The 22,561-nt window shown below is 42.8% G+C and overlaps 1 protein-coding gene across 6 annotated transcripts in view; it reads right to left on the reverse strand.

Moving 5' to 3' along the window:
• Window positions 1-22,561, reverse strand: part of setd5 (SET domain containing 5) — a 39,664-nt gene that overhangs the window by 13,782 nt on the left and 3,321 nt on the right. For 3 of the 6 annotated variants that reach the window (XM_084021065.1, XM_084021066.1, XM_084021063.1), the window contains exons 2-9: window positions 8,651-8,917; window positions 3,972-4,074; window positions 3,322-3,584; window positions 2,134-2,192; window positions 1,856-2,043; window positions 1,654-1,692; window positions 993-1,283; window positions 99-247 (exon numbers count right to left, since the gene is read on the reverse strand). In XM_084021065.1, coding sequence (XP_083877191.1) covers window positions 99-247; window positions 993-1,283; window positions 1,654-1,692; window positions 1,856-2,043; window positions 2,134-2,192; window positions 3,322-3,584; window positions 3,972-4,074; window positions 8,651-8,721 — 1,163 coding nt within the window. In that variant the 5' untranslated portion in view covers window positions 8,722-8,917. Of the gene's footprint in view, window positions 1-98; window positions 248-992; window positions 1,284-1,653; window positions 1,693-1,855; window positions 2,044-2,133; window positions 2,193-3,321; window positions 3,585-3,971; window positions 4,075-5,957; window positions 6,008-8,650; window positions 8,918-22,561 lie in introns of those variants that run through there. The other 3 variants (XM_084021064.1, XM_084021068.1, XM_084021067.1) reach the window with 2 other exon arrangements.

Genomic DNA, 22,561 nt, shown 5'->3' on the forward strand with positions numbered 1-22,561 from the left:
CGCTCAGGTGATACAACGCTGGAATCTTTGTCTTTGCACCCAAACAATGACTGTATGAAGTGTAATAAACCAACAACACAAATACTGTGATCTCTCACTTTTTGAAGAAGTGCCCGTTGACTTCAAACTGCTGCTTGAGCATGACCTTCCCCCGGTACTCAATGATGAGTGTGTCTGGTTCCAGGTTCTTGGCTGCACGGAGGATCTTCCTGTGTTTCTGCACCCGTGTTACCCGCCCCAACTGGAGCTACAAACAGCAAATCACAAGGCAGTTCTTCACAAGTTCAAGAAAATATTAAACATGTTATACTAAGGCATGATTACACAATTGTGACGATGGAGGTAAGGCATATGAGTGGGTGAGATATCAAATATACTACATGTATTTCTGCTTGTTCCACGTGGGATGAAGTGAATGACCATATCACAAACACAAACTTCAAACACATTTTTTTAACTGCCGACACGAGACACATTTCACTTCTCCAGCAGGTCTCACACACTCTCCTGGCGTGAGTGTGTGGCGTACGAGCACGGCTCTACGTTTATAGTGTGTGATGTCAAACTGTTTATCAGAGAGAAATTCAATTGTGTGAATAATTAGGAGCAACCCGACATTGAAATGTGACTACACCACCTCGGAGTGCTCAGATGAGATTATCAGAATAATCACGCTGGTGTGATCATACGCATGAAAGGTTAAACCAACAATTCTGTCATTTTAAAGAAAATGTCCAGATGTATATTGTGACACAGCATAAAAATGATTCATAAGCTACATCACCAAAGTCAGTTTTTAAGATATAATCAGTAAAATTAAATGGACCTTAGTAAAGGAAAAGCAAACTCACTGTGAGTTCATATATAGTGTTCGTATGGGGTTAATTAGTACTGGCTAATTACATAGCATATTTTGTAATGCTAAGGTTTGTTGCACAACCATGCATTGTGACATACAAGTTGAACCAGTCTGGTTCAGGACTTGGGCTGACCTGCATCTGGGAGCCCAGCACCGTGTTGTTGCAGGCCAGCTCGGTGTGGTTGATGGTGTCCATGGTGTCGACTGAGGTGTGGATCTGTGTGCTGGAAGGGGGCGTTACAGTTTCGCTCTCTTCCTTCGAGACGGTGCTGCTGGCGGTGCGGTGAAGCTGGAGGAGGTTCTGGACATCAGCGCTGTACTGGTTGGCCAGAGCCTCCTCGTACTGGTCCGTCCACTGGCGGATCCTGCTCTCCCATCCCTCTGCCGTGTTCTCATCCAACACACTGGCTTCCGTTGTTGAGTTCTAGACAGAAGACGAGAGCTTTTCTTTACAGACAAATACAAGCACGAGGCTGATGGGACAGTTGTAAAGGGGACATATTCTGCTAATTTTCAGGTTTATACTTGTATTTTAGGTTTCTACTAGAACATGTTTATTTATAAATGTTAAAACATTTCTAAATTACACAATTACACACTTATACTTCCTCACATAGTCTGTCTGAATACACCTCTACACCTACTCACACTCGGAAATGCTCTTTTAGCACCTGTCTCTTTAAATTTGAGATTAAATGAAAAATTCCTTTTTAACCCTTTTAGAACAAACACCTAAGCCTGCTTTATAACCAATCACCATCACTTTAAAATGGGACCTTTAACATAAATCATACCTTCATCCTCATGGACTTCCTAGAACCCTCTCTGAATGCCTGAAAGAAGTCAAATGAACCCAAAATCAATACATGGACATGTTAAGCAGCAACCTTTCTATAATCAACAGCTGGTATAAACAAATAAAATAAAATTATCTTTGTGTTCCTCAATTTCTTCAACCTGTCAATTCATCCGCTCTGTTTCCAACCGTTTACAAACCTTGACTTTCTTGCCCTTCGGCGTCCCCCGTGCCTTCTCCGTGCTCTTCTTTCTCTTTTTGGACTTGCTCCTTTTGACCCGGTTGACAGTGAGTTTGATGCTGGTGGGCGTATGCTGGGTGGCGGTGTAGGAGATGGTGGAGGGTGACACCTCTTCATCCCCACTCTCAGTGGCACTGCTCTCTCCAGCTGCAAACCAACAGCAAGACATAGTCATCAGACATCAACTTACAAACAACTAGGGAAGAGAATAAGCAAAATAGACAAAAGACGATGTACCGGAGACATTTTCTGTTTTTCTGTGTTGGCTTTCTGCTCCTTTCCTCCTGTTGAGTCCCCTACAACGACAAAGGCAATAAAACACATCAGGCATGAAACAAACGGGCCTTAATTAAAATGTAAAACTTGACAAAGCACATGATCATTTCACATTAAAAGATTGTAGGAACAAAATAACAGACTAAGGGCTAAATGTTGTTTCAGCTCCAATTTATCTTGATTATACAACTGAAAATGGACAGAAGGTAGTCCATGAATACTCCACACTGCATTTTGACACTTAGGATGGATTTTATGACACTACAAAAACAAAATACAGTTATGTATCTAATAAAATATGTGTAATCATTTTGAAGCTGCTATAACCTCAGGTCCTAATCAACAACAGTGCTTGTTATTTGAAAGTTGGCTGTAAACAAAGCCTTGATGTCATCATGTTAAAAACAGGATATATAAAACAAAATGTATGGAAACGTCACTGCTCTCATTCCTGAACTGGACTGTAACTTATATTGTCACTTAGGCACAACAGACTAAAATGCATGTAAACACGCACTGTGAGTTTGATTAACCCGGCTAACTGGGCTAAACCATCTAGCATGCTACAGCAACTGGTGCAGCGCCAATTCTTCCCAGAGGGGTAGCCTCGCGATTTTTATTTATCACTACAGTATTCCCTTTATTGGTTATGATGGGTTTGTACTCCTCATACAGTTCCATCAATATTTTTTGCTCTGGTCTTTTCTGCCATTTTCTCGATGATTCGACATTCACGGTTCTGGTCTGGCTTCATATCCCGTGAACGGCGTAACACAAGACAACGTTAGCCTGGCTTGAATTAGCCTCAACAAGGCGCGGCTGAAATGCGTTAATGGAACGGGTTCCACAAGTGGAAGTTGGCGTTAGTTCTAACCAGACTTAACCAGCGCCGCTTTAATTAGCGAGTTTGGTGGAATACCCCTCAGGTCTTGCTCTCCAGAGTTTTTGTTCTGCGTGTTTGAGTAGTAAACACAAACAGCTGTTTGGTCACAGGGCGTCCTGACAGGATGTCGCATACCGAACTGAACGTCCTGAACCGAAAATGTACGGTACGAATATGTTTACCGTTACACCTCTTGTCACTGCACACTTGCACCGAGCTGGAACCTATGCTCCAGGGTCCAGACTGGGCAGGTTCCCTTCTCTCACCTGCAGTTATCACATTTGACCAGCAGGCCGTCCGGCGTCAGGCTGCAGTGACACCAGCTGGCCACCGCACCGTCCTCCTCTGAGGAGCTGTCGCTGTCGGCCGAGTTGTCCTCAGTAGTTTCGTGATAGCGGGAGCCGCGTACCACGCCGTTGAGATCCATGCGGGGAATGATGGTTTGGGAGAGCGGGGAGGCGGGTGGGGTTGGGGGAGGGGGTGCGCCATAGTTGTGATCCTGACAACACACAACGGAAGACTGTTGCATCTTCAAACAACGGGTGTTCAGGCAAAAGGGAAACGGAAAATGGAGACGAATGAAAATGAGGGCAAAAAAACAGGTATGTGAAACAGTACAGCTGTTAATAACGAAAGTAGTTTGTGGTTACAGAGGACTAACAGTAGGACAGACATCCACATCTTTAATCTGACGAGAAGCACTGCCAATCCTTAAATTTAACTCTTAGCGATCTATTTTCATAGAACAAGGAAGATTAGAAAACAAGAAAAGATTGGAGAGATTAAAATAAGTTATTTTAGCTTTTTAAATGCTTATACTTGTAGCCAACTTATCTTTGAGTAACAGAGAGTAATTTCACATAATAATACATGCTGTGATTAAATTGATGATTAGAAAAGAACTGTCTGAACTCACAGCATATGGTAGTCCCCGATACCCATGACTCTGTGCGCTCTCACAGCTGTGGTTGTTGTAGTTTTTTTCATTCACGGCAGGGCTTGCTTCAACTGACTCAGGGCTGGAAAAAAACAAAAAAGGATTATTTATTAAAGGATGACAACCAAAATAAAACACATGTGTTAAACAGTAGATATTTTCTAGGGCTGATTTGAAAGCGAGGGTTTTGATAAGAGACATCAATCAGTCACTAGATGGCACCAAAACCCTGAAGTTGTTCACCAGCCTGAGAGAACAGAAATTTAGGAAATGGAATGTGGGACGCCATTATGTAATGCAACTCCTTTTGCCCTTTAGCTGAGATCTGGCCAGACAGTGCACAACCTTGGCTTTTACCCCCTTTCTGGAGCACTTAACACACCAAAAGAATAAACATCAACAACATGATTTTGTAGACAGAATCAAATGTCCTGAAGTTTGGAGGAAACTAAAGGGGGCTGTGAACAGGGGTGGATAGGAGAGACCAACTGCATTCCACATTAACCTCAGTCACGTAAGCAGGCTCACCCACAGCGAATGTTGTTTCTTAGGCCGTCTGTGGCCACACACACACACACACACACACACACACACACACACACACACACACACACACACACACACACACACACACACACACACACACACACACACACACACACACACACACACACACACACACACACACACACACACACACACACACACACACACACACACACACACACACACACACACACACACACACACACACACACACACACACACACACACACACACACACACACACACACACACACACCTTTTTGAATAAAAGACTTAAGCCGGCAGAGAACCAACTAGCGGGACCCTATTTGACTAGAGCAGCATCTGTCTGAGCTAAATGGTTGAATAGCCTAAACTACTATCAACTATTCCTTTTAGCAAATTGCTCTCTGGGCTTTTATTGTGAAAAGTAAGAACGAAAGGAGTGGATCAGGTCTGCGCTGCCTTTGTCAAGGTTGAAAGAAGCAATAATGTGTGTCGTCTTGGACTACGGAGCCTCCCTGTCGTTGTACATTATAGTGTACGTTATGTCTGTTCCGCGCAACGTGATTGGTTGATGCCTTAACATGCAGTGCAAATAAAATTTATACGGATCTGAAAATCATTACTCTGCTTTTCCAACACGTATTTGCTTCTATCTGCATTAAAGTAAAACAATAATTTGTAAATATATATTGACGTGCAAATTAATCACATGAAAAAACACACCCACGGTGTGTAAAGGCCTGTACGTAGAGGGAGGGCTGGATGACAGCGCCAGCACTTGGCATAGGAGCTATAGGTGAATGCTAGGGGCGCCATCCATTCACAGTGGCGCCGCAGATTATAACTTCACAATTCTTTTACGCTATCTATGCAATTTTTTCAAATTATTACAAAAAAGCCCACAACAACATCACTATTTAGCCGATTAAATAGGCCATATTTCTGGGTTATCCTTAGTTCCCCCACCTTGGGAGTAGGTTGGGAAAGGATTCAGTTTTTTGGTTTTAAGTGTGATCTGCATAATCGAATTCAACCTTAGTAGTTTCTGTGAGTGTATTACACAATGACTGATGGAATACTCTAAGATGCAAAAGGTGCACCAGATAAAATCTTGCCTGTGTCACCAAATTAGTCATGTTTTATTAGCATTATTAACTACTATTTGTTGCTACATTTGGCATAAGAAGCTGTTGCCCAGGCCACTTAATATCATCCAACACGTAACCGGTAGTAAGAGTTTCAAATGAAGTCTTACGAATTCTCTGGTATATAAAAATAAAAGATGTTCTGCTCTCCATGTTTAGTAGGTGAATTAACTGCTGAATTTGAAGAGAATAGTTCTGTTTTTCGTCCAGCCCTGAACAGGAATCAGTGTTACATTGCTTCATTTTAGACGTGTTTGAGTTAAACCAGCCTGACTGAAGCATCACATACTGTATTTCCTTTATTTCTGTCTTGTAAAGTTAAGTCTTTGGTGGACTGCCCTTCCCATCTCTCCGGGTCTCTCCAGCAGACTTTGTGGAGAAGACAGAAAACTGCTGACAGGATATTGGAAGGAAGCATATTGATCACAAGCCAAGGTGACACAGTTGTAGACAAATGTGTACAAAGGGGAGAGTTCAGCAGCGTTGCATGGACATGTTGCATTGCTTTGGGCAAAAGAGTTGTACTACTGTATTAACGATGTGATGATGGGTTGAAACATCACCACAACAAAACAACTTCTTTTCTAAAAGGGAACCACTGGAGGACACCGACGACAAACTAGTAATGGAACATGAAATGAAAATCCCTACTACCTAATTACATACTTTGGAAAAAGTCCAAAAACAAATTAAAACTTTAGTGCAAACGCGTTTCGAGTAAATGTATTGACAAACGTATAGTCGTCACGTATATCTTATCTAAACAAAGAGGGCAGCAAATGTAATATGAATTGTAAAGTAGAGGTGCAGGGCAGGTTGCAGACACTAAAACCCAGCCCATAATAATGTATACATGCTTGTTATAGTAACTGAGGTAAGCTGTAGAGGGGAGTAGTTCCACTGGTTTTAGAGCTGCTTCGTTTATATTCATTACAGTGGACATGTAGTGTGCACGTATATTTCAATACTCTCATTGTTGGGGTTTTGCATGGCTTCCCCACACAATAAAACATTTTCAATTAACAGTCATATATTGTAAAAAGAGATACTATTGCTATTTAAACAGACACAAACGGACAAATGATATTAACATATCTATGCATCCTATTCTGGGGAGCGTTAAGATGAAGAAGAATAAAGACACTTTATGCCAGTTAATGACAGCGAAGTGCCTGCACTACAAATCGCCTATCGTGCGGACAACTATGCAGAAGATTATTTTCTGGACTGTGTCTTTCTTACAAGCTCTTCTTGTTTTGGCGGGCCGAGTCTGAAACAGTCTCTGCATGTTCTGTTGTGTTTGCTCCAGTAACGCATCGCCCAAATGTCATTGAATTAAAATATGTCAGTAACGTGAATTTTTAAGCTTTAAAGTGTCTTTAATAAAGTGGTTGCTAACAAGTGGCTAAATGAGACTACAAGATGCCATCACACGTGTGTGAATACTCATGCGATGTAGCTTTAGACTTTCGGCAATTGCATTCTCACTTCAAAAATCATAAAGGTGGTGCTCTTAAACACTATTAATGCACCACTGTATTATCAATCATTGTGCCGGGGCCCATCGTGCCGGGGCCCCTGATGGGCCTCTGAGTGCCACCTAGTGGGCTGCGGAGTTACAACCAATGGCTAGAACACTTTTTTAAAATGTGTTTTATTTGTTTATAATTTCAATGACTAGTTATGTTTTAATATCACATAACAATCATGACACCTCAGTATGGACAGGCGTGTTTTGCCACTGTTAGCTCCCTTAAAGAAAACATTTTTAGTGCTGCTTGCTGACAGTGCCATCAGCGTTTGTTCCAACCTCATCACTAATGAGTCTTAAGGCGAGTCCACACCGGAAGAACTGCCTGACTCGCGTCGGTAAATGAAGTCGGGCTACTTAACATGGCCGACTCGAACAACGACATGGGCGGTTCACACCTACGGAATTACAGCCGACGCCATACGTTCCGCGCTTGTGCGAGAAGTAATGTCTCCAAAACAACAGGCGGCACTAATCTGTATTGTGGGCCAAAAAACACGAAAACCGGAAGTAGCCGGTCCTCTCTAGACCATAACACAGAGCACGCTGTCCTCACCAGTCACTGTTGTCAGCAGAGTGAGGTTGTAGACTGTAGTTGGGATTACTCTCTGAACGGAAAAATCTAAAATGTAAAATGTAACCCGATTCCACTGTTTATCTGGTATGTTTACCATCGTCACTTCAAGGCTTCACTGATTCGCTAGTCAAGCTGCTAGCCTCCACCAATCAGAATGGTAAAAGAATGACCGACTCGAATGGCGGATTATACATTTGAATCGGCTGAAATGAACGCCGACGTGGGCCGATTCGAGCGACCACACTGAGTAGACTCATGTCACGGACGCCGACTCTCTCAAAGACACCGATTTTCGGTCCGGTGTGGACTCGGCTTTAATGTTTCAAAAGGGATTTGCTGCAGGTCATTTGTATGAGAGCCTCTTGTTTTGACTGTCTGTTTTGCCCTCTGCCTTTTCAGTGTGAAAAGCCAGAGACATTTCACAGTTTCTTGCTGTTTCTTTCCAATTTATTTGGCTGGTACACTAACATACAGCATTTATTTAGACACACCTGAGATATTCATTGTATTGCATGAATTCTCAGGTGCATTTAAAATTGTTAGCATGCACAACTACGTACGCACAGTGGGTGTGTTCAATATCATGGGACATTTTCAACATTCACGTTTGCTTTTCTAGTTATTATCAGTTATTTGTATTAATAGCAACTGGATAGCAGTAGCTACTCAGGTGGTGTAGATGAACAGGTTAAACAAGAAATGTGTTTACAACCTCTGACACTTGCAACGTTGCTGCAACTAAAGTCAGGGCTAAACATTTTGTAACAAGTAGAACTGATAAGCAAAGCTACAAAATAAGACCAGGTTGGGAATACATTCTTGGAGATGAGGGCACAGCGATTTGAGTCACAACCAGCTGGTAGTGAGTACTTACTCTGATCCAGCAGCCATATCTGAGTAAGACGTTTCAGGTGTGGTGACTCCCAGTGCGATTACTATGCTCATGACGTCCAGCACAGCGACGCGTGGGAGGGGGGGAAGAGGGGGAGGAAGGGGAGGAGGGGGAGGGGAGGGACAGGATGGGATGGGGGGGAGGAGGAGAGGTGAGGAGAGGAATCACAGGGTCCCAAATTCAGCAGCAGACCACTCCGGAGGTGGGGCGCCGCCGAGCCGTAGCCCACGGCACACAGTCATGGGGGACCTGAGGAGAGAGAGCAGCAACACACACAGAGACCATCAATTATCAGCTCACACACAGCCCGGCCACGGTTACTAACAGACTGCCTGCTACATGACTCAGTGTGCCATATGAAATAATGTAAAAAAACCTGCACGTTTCTGCCCATGGTGCGACTGATAGATTTTGGATTGATGCCAGCTGACAGCTGATATCCTGTGTAATATACATCATCTTAATTTACATTTAACATATTATATTAAGTGAATGATTGATTAAATCATGAAGAAATAATAGACAAACTTACACAAAACAATACAAACAGTCATTGTACCATGACAAACCAAGAGCAACCCAAATAGAAGGCTGTTTCATCTCTGCTACTCATTTGTTTCATGGAGGTCCATGTATTTGTCATACATAGACCACAGCCTTTAAATGTAATATGAAAAGATTAATGAAATACATAAAGTAATAGAACTGCATTTCATTTCATGTCTTATGGAAGAATCTTCACCACTTGACAACAGACCATTTTCATGGCAGCGACTCATCACAGCAGGAAAAGCACAGGTGCAATTAATAACTCAGTAACCCAGTAAAACATTCAAACTGGGACGTAAAGATTAACTGATACAAATCAGAAAATCAATACAACAGTTAGATACGGCTACATTGATACAAAACTCTGAATCCAACAAACATTTTGAGGCGGACTGCTCAAAAATCATTACGTCCGTCATAAACCGATACGGTCTTGTTTGGGTGTGTACGAGGGGAGACCCGGCCCCGCCTCTCCGCTGCATACCATGAGAGGAGACGGGAGTGGTCATACATATAAGCAGGTGCTCACTAGTAAGGAGATAACAAAATAGCCAACAAGCTACGAAGAGTCACAAAAACGTATGGGATCAAAATGTGTCAGGTGATTGTTTTATATGCAGGAGGCTGAGCTACATTCAACAACAGTACACAAAAGTGTAAGCTACCTCTTTGGGCTTGCTGGCTAGTAATAATAATAATTTGCTAGTGCTAATAAATGAACATCGCTAGTTTAGACTGCCGCTGCTAGAATCTCTTCTGGGTCCTAGTGTCCCACTGCTGCACTAATAATATACCACTCAACACAGTCTATGGGGCTGATCACACAGAGGTGTCGCTAGAAATGTGTTGCAATGCCCACAAAACCATTGTTTTCCTATGGTAGGGCATGATTGGTGCACGCTCCTCTCCTGATTCAGGGCCACTGAATTGGGACACAGCTTAAGTATGTGAGACAGAGAGAGAAGTTAACATCAACTGCAGCTTAAGTGCCAGTGGCGTGGCTAAATAATGGAGCTAACAGCGTAACATTATGATGCCTTAGCTCTAAAAATGAGTATTGTAAGAAGGTAAATTATAACATTACCAAGATATGTACACAAGTAATCTTCTAAAACTGAGCTACTTAAAGTTGATGTTATCATTGCAATATAAATCATAAGGTAGGACCTCCCTTCCTGTTGCTGTCAGACTGCACCCAGGAGACCGGTTGTTGCCCTAGTCCTTTGCTGCTGAAATATTGTTAATTTTGCGACTGTTGGACTAATCATGAAATTTAACATTAACATTTAATTCAAAATATAATCATTTGGGGCACCCTGGTAGCTCCCCATGTACTACGGCTGAGTCCTTACTGCAGTGGCACAAGTTTGAATCCAGCCTACGGCCCCTTGCTGCATATTAGACGTTCAGCAATCGTATCGGCAGCAGAACACGGGATAGGGGCATGTCTGGTATGTGGGCAAAAAGGCACTTTTATTTTAATTAAATGAAACGTAACAAAAAATGGAAAGCACTGTGTGATATATATAAACCGGTCACAACAACGGTCTCAGCTGAGCGGTGACATGAGAAACAATCCTTACACGCCTAATGAAGGACCAAATTTGCTGACTCATGTTGACAATGAAGGCTTTTATGTGAGAAGCAGTGGGGGTTTGAATATGATTATGTCTAAAATGATAACTCAATATTGACATGGTGGGATAGGTGCATCTCTCATCCATACAGACGCGCCCAGCATTGAGGAGAGGGTGGGGAGGACATTCAAAGAGCAGAAAAACAACCAGGGGTTTTACAGCTCTGCTTGGGTCGAGCCTCCCTTTAGGATGCACTAATAAAGGGAACCAGCAGGAGGTGCCTTCCTACCAGACGCCTGGAGGGGTGAGTCATCCAACATGAGGCCCAGCCCTCTTGTCATGTGACCACACTCTGCTGAAACACTGACCCACACTCTTGTGCTCTCTCTCTTCCTCCCTATGCTCTCCGCCTCCTCGCTTGCCCAGTCAGACGCACAACCCACGGCTACAGAAAGAGGAACGAGGCCCTCCTGGGCTCGGTTCACACGCTGGATATGGCTTCCAGCAAGGTCATCCCCCGGGCAAACACAAAATACTTTACCAAACTGATCGGATTCACCACTACACATTTCCCCCCAAAAAAGCCAGGACAAAAAAATAATAACCCTAACATTTACACGCTGATTTACTAGGCGCGGGCCACAGCAACAGGATGTGTGACATTTCTGTTGTAGTCCCCTGGCTACGGCGACTGCTGCCCTCGCTATCCGGCACCAGGGCGACCACAGCAAGGCTGGGGACTTCCAATAATGTCAAGGTCAGTTCAACCGTGCTCACTGTCGAACAGAGAATGTCAACTGCGTCCAGCTGGATACACACACTGGTAGCTGGCAACAAGAAATGTCAGCTAGAGCAGACCATTCGGTTACTACTAACAACGGCCTTGATGAGAACGACTGAGACATACAGGTGAACGGCGGATATTGGTAAGAGGAAATACTCAGTACTCTGCATCAAAGTGGCCATGAAGGGCTGACGCAAGTTTGTAATATACTTGGACATGATGGCGTGTAGTGGATCCCACGGGGCCCTAACCAGAGCCCTAAAAACAAAGGAAAAACGACTCTTTAGAATCGCTGGCCCACAAGAACAGCCACCTCACTTCTACCTAACTCACAAAGGGAGTCACTATTTGGGCCTCTTCCAAAAGGACCAGACGGTGAACTAGAGAGGTAAATTCCATACGAAGAAGGAAAGCCTTTCTGTTCCTCGCTCCCTCCTCCTCCTCCGCCTCCCTCCCCCAGCACCTCCCTCCCTTGCTTGTTCGTTCCTCTGGTCATGAATACCGGGCTCAAATTACCAGCAGGCCCAACAAAGTCTTTTCACTTCCACTAGAACAGAGGCCATTTTGGAGACTAGTCCAAGGGGGAGGGCCATACACACAAAATGAACAGCAAAGAAGACCCTTTCTCTTTTATCTCTCACGTAACTCTCTCCCCTCTCTACTTCTTCTTCTTCTTTTAAAAACAAACTAGCATTCCGACATGTTTAGTACTGGCTGACGTGCACTCTACCGTCCTAAAATAAACTCTCACTGTACAATTCATATAGAGAGTGACAAACAAATCCAACCATGAGAGCATAACCACAGCAGTGCACCACACAAAATGTCACACCTCTTCTGAGCAGACCTCAGCACAGCAAGTTTTGTACACATTAAATAACATGCTTAAAGACCAGAAATAGACACATCATTCAAATGTAGATACAGTACCCATAGAAAGTGTAGAACACCCAATGGAATTAACATTACATGTGATTCAGTTAACATTGAATCACAGTGGTATAACATGAAAACACATTTCTACATATTAAAAAAAAAATAATAATAAAAATGATAACCATGGCCAAATAATTGAGATTCAAGATATTATTCCGATTATCAAATATAATAATAATTAATAACATAATAATGTTTAAATTTTCAGTTCTTTATCATGACAGCGAGCTTGACAGAATGTTTTTATCGCAATCTGTGATTAAGTCACCCTCCCTGCGCTTTTCAGCACATTGTTGAAATAGCCACGCCGGCCGCGCACACTTTATGTGCATAGCCACCAGCTCAGCTGTTGCCAATTTGGGGCAATCCCTCTATTATAGACATGTCCTCAATTTAGCATTTTGCAACTTTAACCTGTCGAGTAACTTCAGTTCGCTCATTAGTCAGATATTATACCACTACCATTTTCATCATGCTTAATGGCCTTGAACACTCACTCTTGCAATTGAGCTGACCACCAAACACAATGGGAGCATGAACATGAAGATTCACAATTAGCTTTCAGCGCAGTTCTGTCACCAAAGGGAAATGCTACCTAAAACTAGGTAGCGTGATTGACAACGGCGGCTTGTCACACAGTAACTTCCATCACTGTACTTACTGGACATTAACATAAATACTTAACCTTTTGTCTACACAATCCAACAGTCACTTTAAACCGAACAGTTCAACACTTTGGAGAATTACCTTTACCCACTTCCTTGCCAAGAGTGAGATAGCAAGATGTTATCTACTCTCATATCCATCTGTTAAAAATAAAGTTACAGCCAGCAACTGGTTAGCTTGGCTGAGGGCTGGGCGATGTGATCATATATGCTGTGCAACTGTAGAAATGTGCCCGTTGGCACAGGTAACACCACTTCCACCACGGTAGCAATTCTCATGATCTCGCAAATATGGCTTCACAAGGTCACATGATTTGGGCAGACGAGGACGAGAGTGTAGTTGTAAATACAGAGCAGGAGGAGGCATACCAACCAACTCAACCAAATGAACAAATCCTGCAGGATGTTTTTATTTTGGTACACACTAAAGTACAATTGTGTGTCATTTCCTAACTGCACTGACAGGCTAGTATTTATCTTCTTTCCTATCCATCTCTAAGCTATCTGTACAATAAAACATAAATGCCGAAAAACGTATCCTAACAAGAAAACTGGGGCAACAGTTAGCCTGTCTCTGTTCCTTTAAATCTACGTTTTTACATTTGTACCCTACTGCAGAGAAGAAACATCACTACAGGCTGAAAAATGCAGGTACCAGGTCACATGTTTAGTGTTTCCGATGGAAATAGAGTTGACATTCAATCATGCCGCCAAGTTTCATTGTAGAACTATTACACAGGGGATGATTGAACATTAATAATAATAATGGTGTCAAACAGGGAGGTAGTGTTGTTGTGTGTTGACCAAGTAAGTAAAAGGAGAGATAATATTAAAAACTGCACAGACTATTCAAAGTCTAAATTCTGAGTGCATTTCCACTCCCGCTGCTCCCAGGGAAACAATCAATATATGCTATGTTTGGAAATGGGAACAGGACACTCCTATACAATATAAACGCTATAACACAAATGGTCCAACATCAGGTAACATTACAGGCGTATCACACCCTTTTTAATAAAGCCGTAGCAGCCTTTCTGGGCATTCTGCCGTAATCACGGAAAGGAGAGACAAAATATGCCGCGAATGCACCGTTTATAAGGAACTTTACTTTGCGGCGTAACACCGCGTAACAAAGCATCCCGGCCTTGTGGAATCAGAGAGGCCATGACGTATAACACAATAGCACCGTCATTTTTATGAGTTGTATTCAGATTGACAAATTTCACAAAATTCTGCGTTTAACAATTGATTTCATTTTCATTGTCAAATTCGGCAAGTCCGTCCGCGTTTTCCGTATCACGGAAATCATAGGGCTACAAAGACGACAGTGTGGAAAAAAGGAATGATACTCTCGCAACGAATAGGCAGCACAAAAGGGGCTTTATAAACTGCTGCAATGGTGATGTTGGCCAAGGAATGCTTTGGCCAATTAATCGACACAGGACATTTAAGTGTTGCACGGTATACCGATACCAGAAAAGTATCATCAAACCCTGACGTTAAGAACGATACCCCATTTTATTTGTACCGATGATTTAAGTATGTCATTACGATGAGTTACGTGGATGTGCAACAGTGGAGCATTGATGTGTGGAGCAGTGCTCTGCTAGAGGACTGAATGGATCCACAAGAGGACGGTTTTAACTTTGCAGCAGTCAAAACAAACTACACGGATTAAGCTAGCTCTCACTAGAAGGAAGGAGTCAACAAATTAAGTTGAAAAGATAATTAAAGCAGGACACCAACCGCTCGCCAGCTGCACAGTCCAGCTCTGAGCTGGTGTCTGTATCAGCAAAATTCCATTATAAAACAAGGAACAGACAACACAGCTCTAATTAAGACCTGTTACGAAATGTTCAGATAAAATTAGACTCGCCATCTTTTCTGAATCTGGCCAAGCATCGCCTGTAATCCAGCAAACCCATAATCCACTAAAAAGCATGTGTTCAAATATTATTTTACTGTGTTTCTCAGTAACGTGATTGAACAGAAAGTAAAAGCAGCCCAACGATGAGCGTGACATTCTCTTCACAAACACAACACAGAGCTTTCTACAGTTTATGTGGTGTCTTCATCATTATAGCAGCTTTCTCTCATCAAATTCTTACAGAACTTCATCTCAATCTATCATTTTTTGTGATTTTCGAAGCCTCTCTCCCTGTTGTAGTACCTCTCTCCACCTGAATGGTAACCTCCCAACAAGTTTTATTAAAAGGATGTTTAATGTGAGAGAAATCAAGTCATGTTGAAAGGTTCTATGAATTAAACGTAAGAGTTTCTTTCATTCTAAATTTGGACACCTTTTGAGACTTTTTTTTTTAATATAAACTGCAGGCAAATATCGGTTATTGGTCTCCGAGAATAATAATAGGTATCGGCCCTGAAAAAGCCACATTGGTCGACCCCTAATAAAGAGGATTTTTACCCACAATTGTTTTCTCTTGAATATATAATGCAACACCAGCAGCTCTTTGTCCAGAATACAAGACAGGCAGACCCTGAGGAAACGCAATCATGAAATCGCACACTTAAGGATCCTCCTTACCCGGGGAATATGCCCAAATATTAAATGTTTGTTGGATTGGGAATCACAACAAAAGCAACGGAAGCTCCATGGGGAGGGAGAGAGAGAGAGAGAGTGGGGAGTTAATATTGAATATATATATATCTATATAGATATAGATATAGATATAGATATAGAGAGAGAGAGAGATTAAACACATATGAACAGGACTAATTATTTCATTAAATAGATATAGATATTATGTTTAATAAAAAGCGATCCACCTAAATGTGTGCGATGTAGGTTTTAAACCAGCCATGTATTTGATTGGTTGGTTGGGATGGTGTCAATCAATGCCCAACACGGGAAAGCGGATTATGCACAATGTCGTTTCCACTTCTAATGCTAGTAACCATCCACCATAATAACCATCCATGTACAACTTGGGTTTGAACAGCATGTCCATACTCACACAGTGTCCACCTGTGCCTTGCAAAACCTCCACAACACATCCAGTCCAGTGAGATTACACCAGCCCCCTCAGTCTGCCCCCGCACACATGCTTGCTGTAGGAAGGATATGAATATATCTGCCATTCCTCGGCACTGCGCAGGTCGAGCTGCACTCTGAGCTACAGCAGGAGGAAATTGAAGATGAAAAACAAGCAAATCAATAGAGCCTGCCTATAAGACAAACGGGATATGTGGCCAGGAAGAAAGTAAGGCTCATCGTAGATCTTATTTCACACTCACCCAAACACATTTACAATATCACAAATAGGGAAACCCACACACACAAGGATATGATACCAGAGACTCAAACATGGATCATATAATTAACATTTAGCCACTCGCTATCAGCCTGCTTCATTTGTCCCAAATAAAAACATACAACTGGATGACAAGATTGTAGTGCGACGATATGAAAAGGTGAACTTTAGTACCGGTATTTATCACAACTCCATCACGTCTCGCAAGTGACTTGAAAATCAATCTGTTTTAAAAATACAGGAAGGATCATATAAGTAAGAACAGACAGTTTGTTTTTCACCAAATGTGATCTTTACTAATGAATAAATAAATAGATGTGTCCTATCTGTGATTCAATAAAAATGTCTGTTTCTTCAAATGTAAAGTGATTCCAGTATTTTGTAGCGACATTCTTCCTTTGATGGAGGTAATATCTGGATTCTCCATTATTTTGGCCAGGATGATGAACCATGTCTACTCCCTACCCGGCTCATAAACAGCCTGTCATATCCCTTGATGATAGAGTGTGGGTTAGGTTGAAAAAATCCGATCATTTAACAGGTGCATGTGTACAACTGTAGTTGCAACAATGAACAATATCAGAACACCATTGTGTGTAAACTGTGCAGGAAAACAATCCCGACTAAGACCGGGAATATAACTTATTATTAGCACCATAGCTGTTTCCACCCTATGAGTACGCAACATGTCGTCTGTCCCAATCTACATCTGCTACGCTTCGGCAAACAACTCAAATTCAACATTTCTCCTGGTAATTATTAATAATAATATAATATTGATATATATTAATAATAATCAATATACTGTATTTAAACTAGGGCTGAAACGATTACTTGAGTTACTCGAGTAACTCGATTACGAAAAATGCTTAAGGCAAAAACTCTGCCTGGAAGCTTCGTTAAATTCCTAGCTCAGCGTTATGCGGCTGCTCAGCAGGGATCATTGGTCCACAAGGACCGTTTCTGAGGAAGCCAGGACTCCAGAGTTTAGGGGGCACATGCGACCAAAATCAGTGAAGTGCGGCTAAATATGTTCCTTGGTCGCACCGGCGCTCCAACATTCAGCTGGTCTGTTTATGTGTGTACCGTAATGTTTTTTTAACCACAGCATACAGAGATGAATCACCACGGTCTGAGCCAATTAGAGGTCGAGTAGGGGCGGGCCGAGGTCTCTGATTGGCTCTGACCCCAGTCTCTTCTTCTGTGAATGTTTGTGAGGAAAAGTAATTGGGCAGACTTGAGCGTCAAAAATGACATTTTTCCGTACAGAAAGTTGCTGTGCCGTTACTGTCTCCCCTCCCGTAAGATACCGTCCAAGCTGGTGTCGTAAACCGGACGTTTGATCCGGTCTCAGGTTCGCCGCGGGTGGCCGACATTCTGCAGTACGGAACAGCACTCTATTCATTTACGTATTAATTACTTGACATTGATTAATCATTAATCCAGATTTATCAATATACATAGCAATCAGAGAAGGAAGAGTGGGGACTGGATTGAGTGCAGCAGATGATTCCCACAGCATCTTCTGACCACTCAGCAAGACCTGGCGCCAACAAGGGTAATAAAACCTGGAGAGAGCCGGGAGAACAGCTAGACCAGCTTAGACCTAGAGTCGTTCCACTACCAAGCGTGCACGTGGCTGATGTAGGGTTGTAGGAAAGAGGAATGGATCAAATCGGACTTGGGCTGGCCCAGCAACAGATCAGATACTGTTGTGGTCACATCTTGCTGAAACCTGGTTCTGACATGAGATCCCAGATCAGCGTGTTCCACTCCATAGAGCGCAGGACTGCAGTGAGTTGAGAGGAGGCAGGTTATTTGCAATGTTGACCCTTGTTGCTCAAACACAGTCACAGTCGATGGACAATGTTTGCCTGATGTTGAATTTTTAATGTTAGCATCTTAGGATATTCAGCGCTGCTGCTTTATAAAAAATATCCCAAAACCATCTCTCTACTTCAGTCATGGACAAGTGAGGATGATAGATCAAACACCCCAAGGCGTTGCCACTATTTCGGCTCTCCGCTTATGGAGCCGGGTGAACGGTCACCTGGGAACTTAGGAGGCTCGGATTAGCTTGGCATGCAGTAGGTACATCACTAGTAATTTGGTTTGAAAACTCTTCTGACATTTGCTCGTGGTTGCTCTTCGTCACCGTTTTAGGAGGAGGAAATAATAATACATTTAAAAAAAGCCAACCAGCTTATAAAATTATATATATTTCTTTTAAAATACATTCTGTATGGTTGAGCAAAAAATAAATAAAAAAAATAATTTCCAGGGTTTGGTTGTATTGTTCAATAACTTGCAAATTAGTCTTGAAAACCAACATGAAAAAGAAAGGTATAAGGATTGGGGATGGTGATCCTGCTTTAAAAAAAATTGTTATATTTTTGCCATATCGCCCACTCACCCAGCAAACTGCAATTTGTCCTGCAACCCTGTGGTGTACAACCGCAATAACTGACCCTTAATTACTGTGTTATTTTGTACAATCTTATGATTCACAATAGCTTCCATTGTCGTGGTGACAACAGTTTGATCACCACCAAGCACAAAAAAATAACGAGAGGCACTCACAGCCAAAAACACTGTGCACTTTAAGCAGTGTTTCAATCACCAGCATATCCGAGCTGTCTATCCAAACCAGGCTTAATAAATGACAGGCAATGGGACAACCAGTTTCTCACTACAGCAACACAATCAGGCCTCGGCCACAATTACAGCAGCAAACTGTTCATGCAACTGCATCAACAAAGCTCAGTCTGAACAGCCTGGAGATGTGGGCGTAAAGTAATGACATGAAGAAATGATGCAAACATCTGGCACCACAGTAAGAAACATACTATATTTCAAGGCTATCGTCGTCACTGAAGCAGCAATGAGGTTGTTGTCATGCCGAGTGTCCTGAGAGTGCAGTATGGCCCTCCATTAACACAATGTCCAGCTGCCTGAATGGACCAGGACCAGACCGGGGATGAGGGACACACAATGGAGAACAAAGGCCAAGTAGGTGCTATGTGGGGGGAGAGAGAGCAGTCGACAGCAGGGCCGGCATGACACAAAATCAATCATCTGTTTCAGGCCAAACAAGCCAACCTCTGTCTGTTTGAGCCTCAGTAACCTAGGGGAGGCAAAGAGAAGAGACGAGCAAAAATACTGCTGCCTGCTCCTCTACCTCAGTTTCCCTTCTCGCCTCTGAAGTCGAGCTGAAAGGCGGCTGCTACTGTGGAATAAATTAACCATCATGATAAATACTTAACCATGACAGCAGCAAACCTGAAAGGAAAATAAACTACAGACCTTACCCCAAATGAAATTATATTATTATTATTATTAAATTCAATAGAGTTGTTCCAATACTAGTATAAGTAATGTCTCAGATATATTCTCAAACGCTGGATCAGGTATCAATGCAATGCGATACCAAGTTATCTTAATATTTATCAGCTCATTTGAGCAACACAGGAACCACAACGCTATCAATTGGTTCATCCTGCCAGATCAGTCCTGCAAATGTGAAAACTAGTACTACAAACCTGTAGATACAAACTCACGCATCCAGTTGTTTGAATGATATGTTTTCACAGCAATAGAAAATAGATATTAGATGTATTATGAGCTGTTTAACTCTTTTTGTTTTTAAACTAACTGGTATCAGATCAGTGCTCAGGTGTCAGAATCAGTATTGGGAAGGGGGAAATTGCAAAAGTGCGTATAAATCAGCCTTCAATCTTCACTATAGCAATAGTCCCTAAAAGCCTGTTCCCAAATGTGGGGAGGGATATTTTCAGGTAGTATTATAGCAGAGGCATGAAGTCCTCAACTGTCATCTCGCTATTAGATAAGCTCTTGCTCTGGCATAACATAAACCAGAGACACCCTCTGACTCTCACACGTGATCTCACAGCATGACAAACACATTTACATGACATTTCCATTTCCTCTTTTGGCCGACAGTCTTAATCGGAGCGACATGAGGGCTTGCCCTGGCCCCACCTCGCCACAAGAGTCGCAGCACCACACATATGTGAGACGAGCCAATGCAAGGTTGCAAGGTGTCACACTTAGTAAAATCACAGAGGATTGGCTGCCATTTTGAACTGCTGTAGGGGTTTAATTGTCACACTATGACTGACTGTTTCACCTTGGAAATGAACACAACAGAGCTAAAGAAAATGCCTTGAGAAAAAGTGTGTGTGTGTGTGGGAACCATTTGCTCAAGGTGACAGAACAAGGCCCCTGTGAACTGGAAAAACCTGGCACCAGACATTTGTTTCCTCTTTTGTTTTTAGCACTGCTGCTGTGCATTACAAAACAGGGCAGCTGTGAGCGGGTTGGTGTCGAGTGGCTTGACTTTGGTGCAAACGCTCTCTTGGTTGTTTTTCTTCTGCCCTGCTTCTTATTTGCTCTCCCCCTCTCTCTCTCTCTCTCTCTCTCTCCCTCTCTCCCCCTCTCTCTCTCTCTCTCTGGCTAACAACACCTTCTGAGTAAACACACATGGAAACGCGCTTGTACATTTTGCTATCTTGGGATCACCTCACACAAAGTGTTTGGTATTTTAATCATTATTTGGTCTGCTTAGTTAGGCTTCGTGAAAGAAAGAGGAAAGGGTGGTAGAGGAAAGAGAGGGGAGGGTTAATGCAGTGAAGCCTAAAATGTCTGCCTGCATTTTTAAAAGGTGGACAGACAACTCTGAATATTGGTGAGCTTTTTTTTTCCTGTTGTAAGCTCAGCCAAGTATGACAAGAAAGCGAGACCGGCAGCCTGACAGTGAGAGAAAGAAAAGGAAATGAAGGACAAAACATAAGCGTGCAACAAAACAAGAACAAGAGAGGGGGGTATGATTACGTAGATTGCCTGCCTCACCCCCCTTTCGGCCTTGTTTTTTTCCCCCCAGCCTTCTCCTCCATTATTCTCCCAAGAAGCACTGCTTCTCGGCACGAAACAGAATTAACCAGCGCAGCCCTCTGCAACACCGCTCCCCCAACACAGAGGAAATGCTGCGCCCCATTGGATTAGCTCCAGAGCCTTTGCACCAATAGGAATGCGCCGGTGAGGCAGGCGTCAGAGTGAGCGACTTGTTTTTAACCCCGTTGTGCAAGACGGCAAGCCACACAACACAGCAGCTGCAGAGAGGCAGACACAGAGACGGGAAGGTAGATGGATCGCAGCTATATCTGTCCCCGAAATTAAAAGGAAAGGCAGGAAGTATCTCACAGCAGTCTCTCACACTGAAGAAATCAGAAAAATTATCTACATGAAATGAATCTTAAAAACATTTTTAAATTTCATATGCTAAAATTTTTTTAATTATATATGTAGGTGCGACTTAATGGCTTATTATTTGTATACAACACTCAAGGCTTGTCTTCAGTGGCTACATGCTAATAAAAAGCAGAGACAAAATGCACACAATTGCTTCTTGCTTATGAGAATTTAATATTTCTGCAGATGCAAAACACTGGCTTGGTTGACTTAGTCACACAGGCACTACACACACAATCCTTATTAACATATCAATAGCTACACCTGCCCTCCATGTAATGATAGAGTGGCATCAGCATGCAAATGGAAAGCTAAAAGAACAGCCTTTTCCCCCCAACCCCCCAATTCCTATTCCTCACAGCAACACTCCCTTGCTCCCTCTTCTCCAACCGTCTGCAACGAGACAGAATCCTGTCTTCTTCTTTTGGAAGTGGGCCAATATCCTTCTTCACTACCATCTTGTAACACACACACACACTAACATTTCTTGTTTTGTGACCACTGTGAATGAGACCCCAGTAAACAAGAAAACCTGGGCCAGGCTAACCTTGCATGCGTGCACCTCAGATCCCCAACGTTTCAGGGGCCCGTAGTGGGTCTATCCTGCAGATGGATTTTCACACACACACACACACACACACACACACACACACACACACACACACACACACACACACACACACACACACACACACACACACACACACACACACACACACACACACACACACACACACACACACACACACACACACACACACACACACACACACACACACACACACACACACACACACACACACACACACACACACAGCTACCGCTCAAGGCAGTCCTCTTTC

Source organism: Eutrigla gurnardus (assembly GCF_963514095.1).
Source record: "Eutrigla gurnardus genome assembly, chromosome: 2".
In the NCBI taxonomy this organism is placed as follows: Eukaryota; Metazoa; Chordata; class Actinopteri; order Perciformes; family Triglidae; genus Eutrigla; species Eutrigla gurnardus.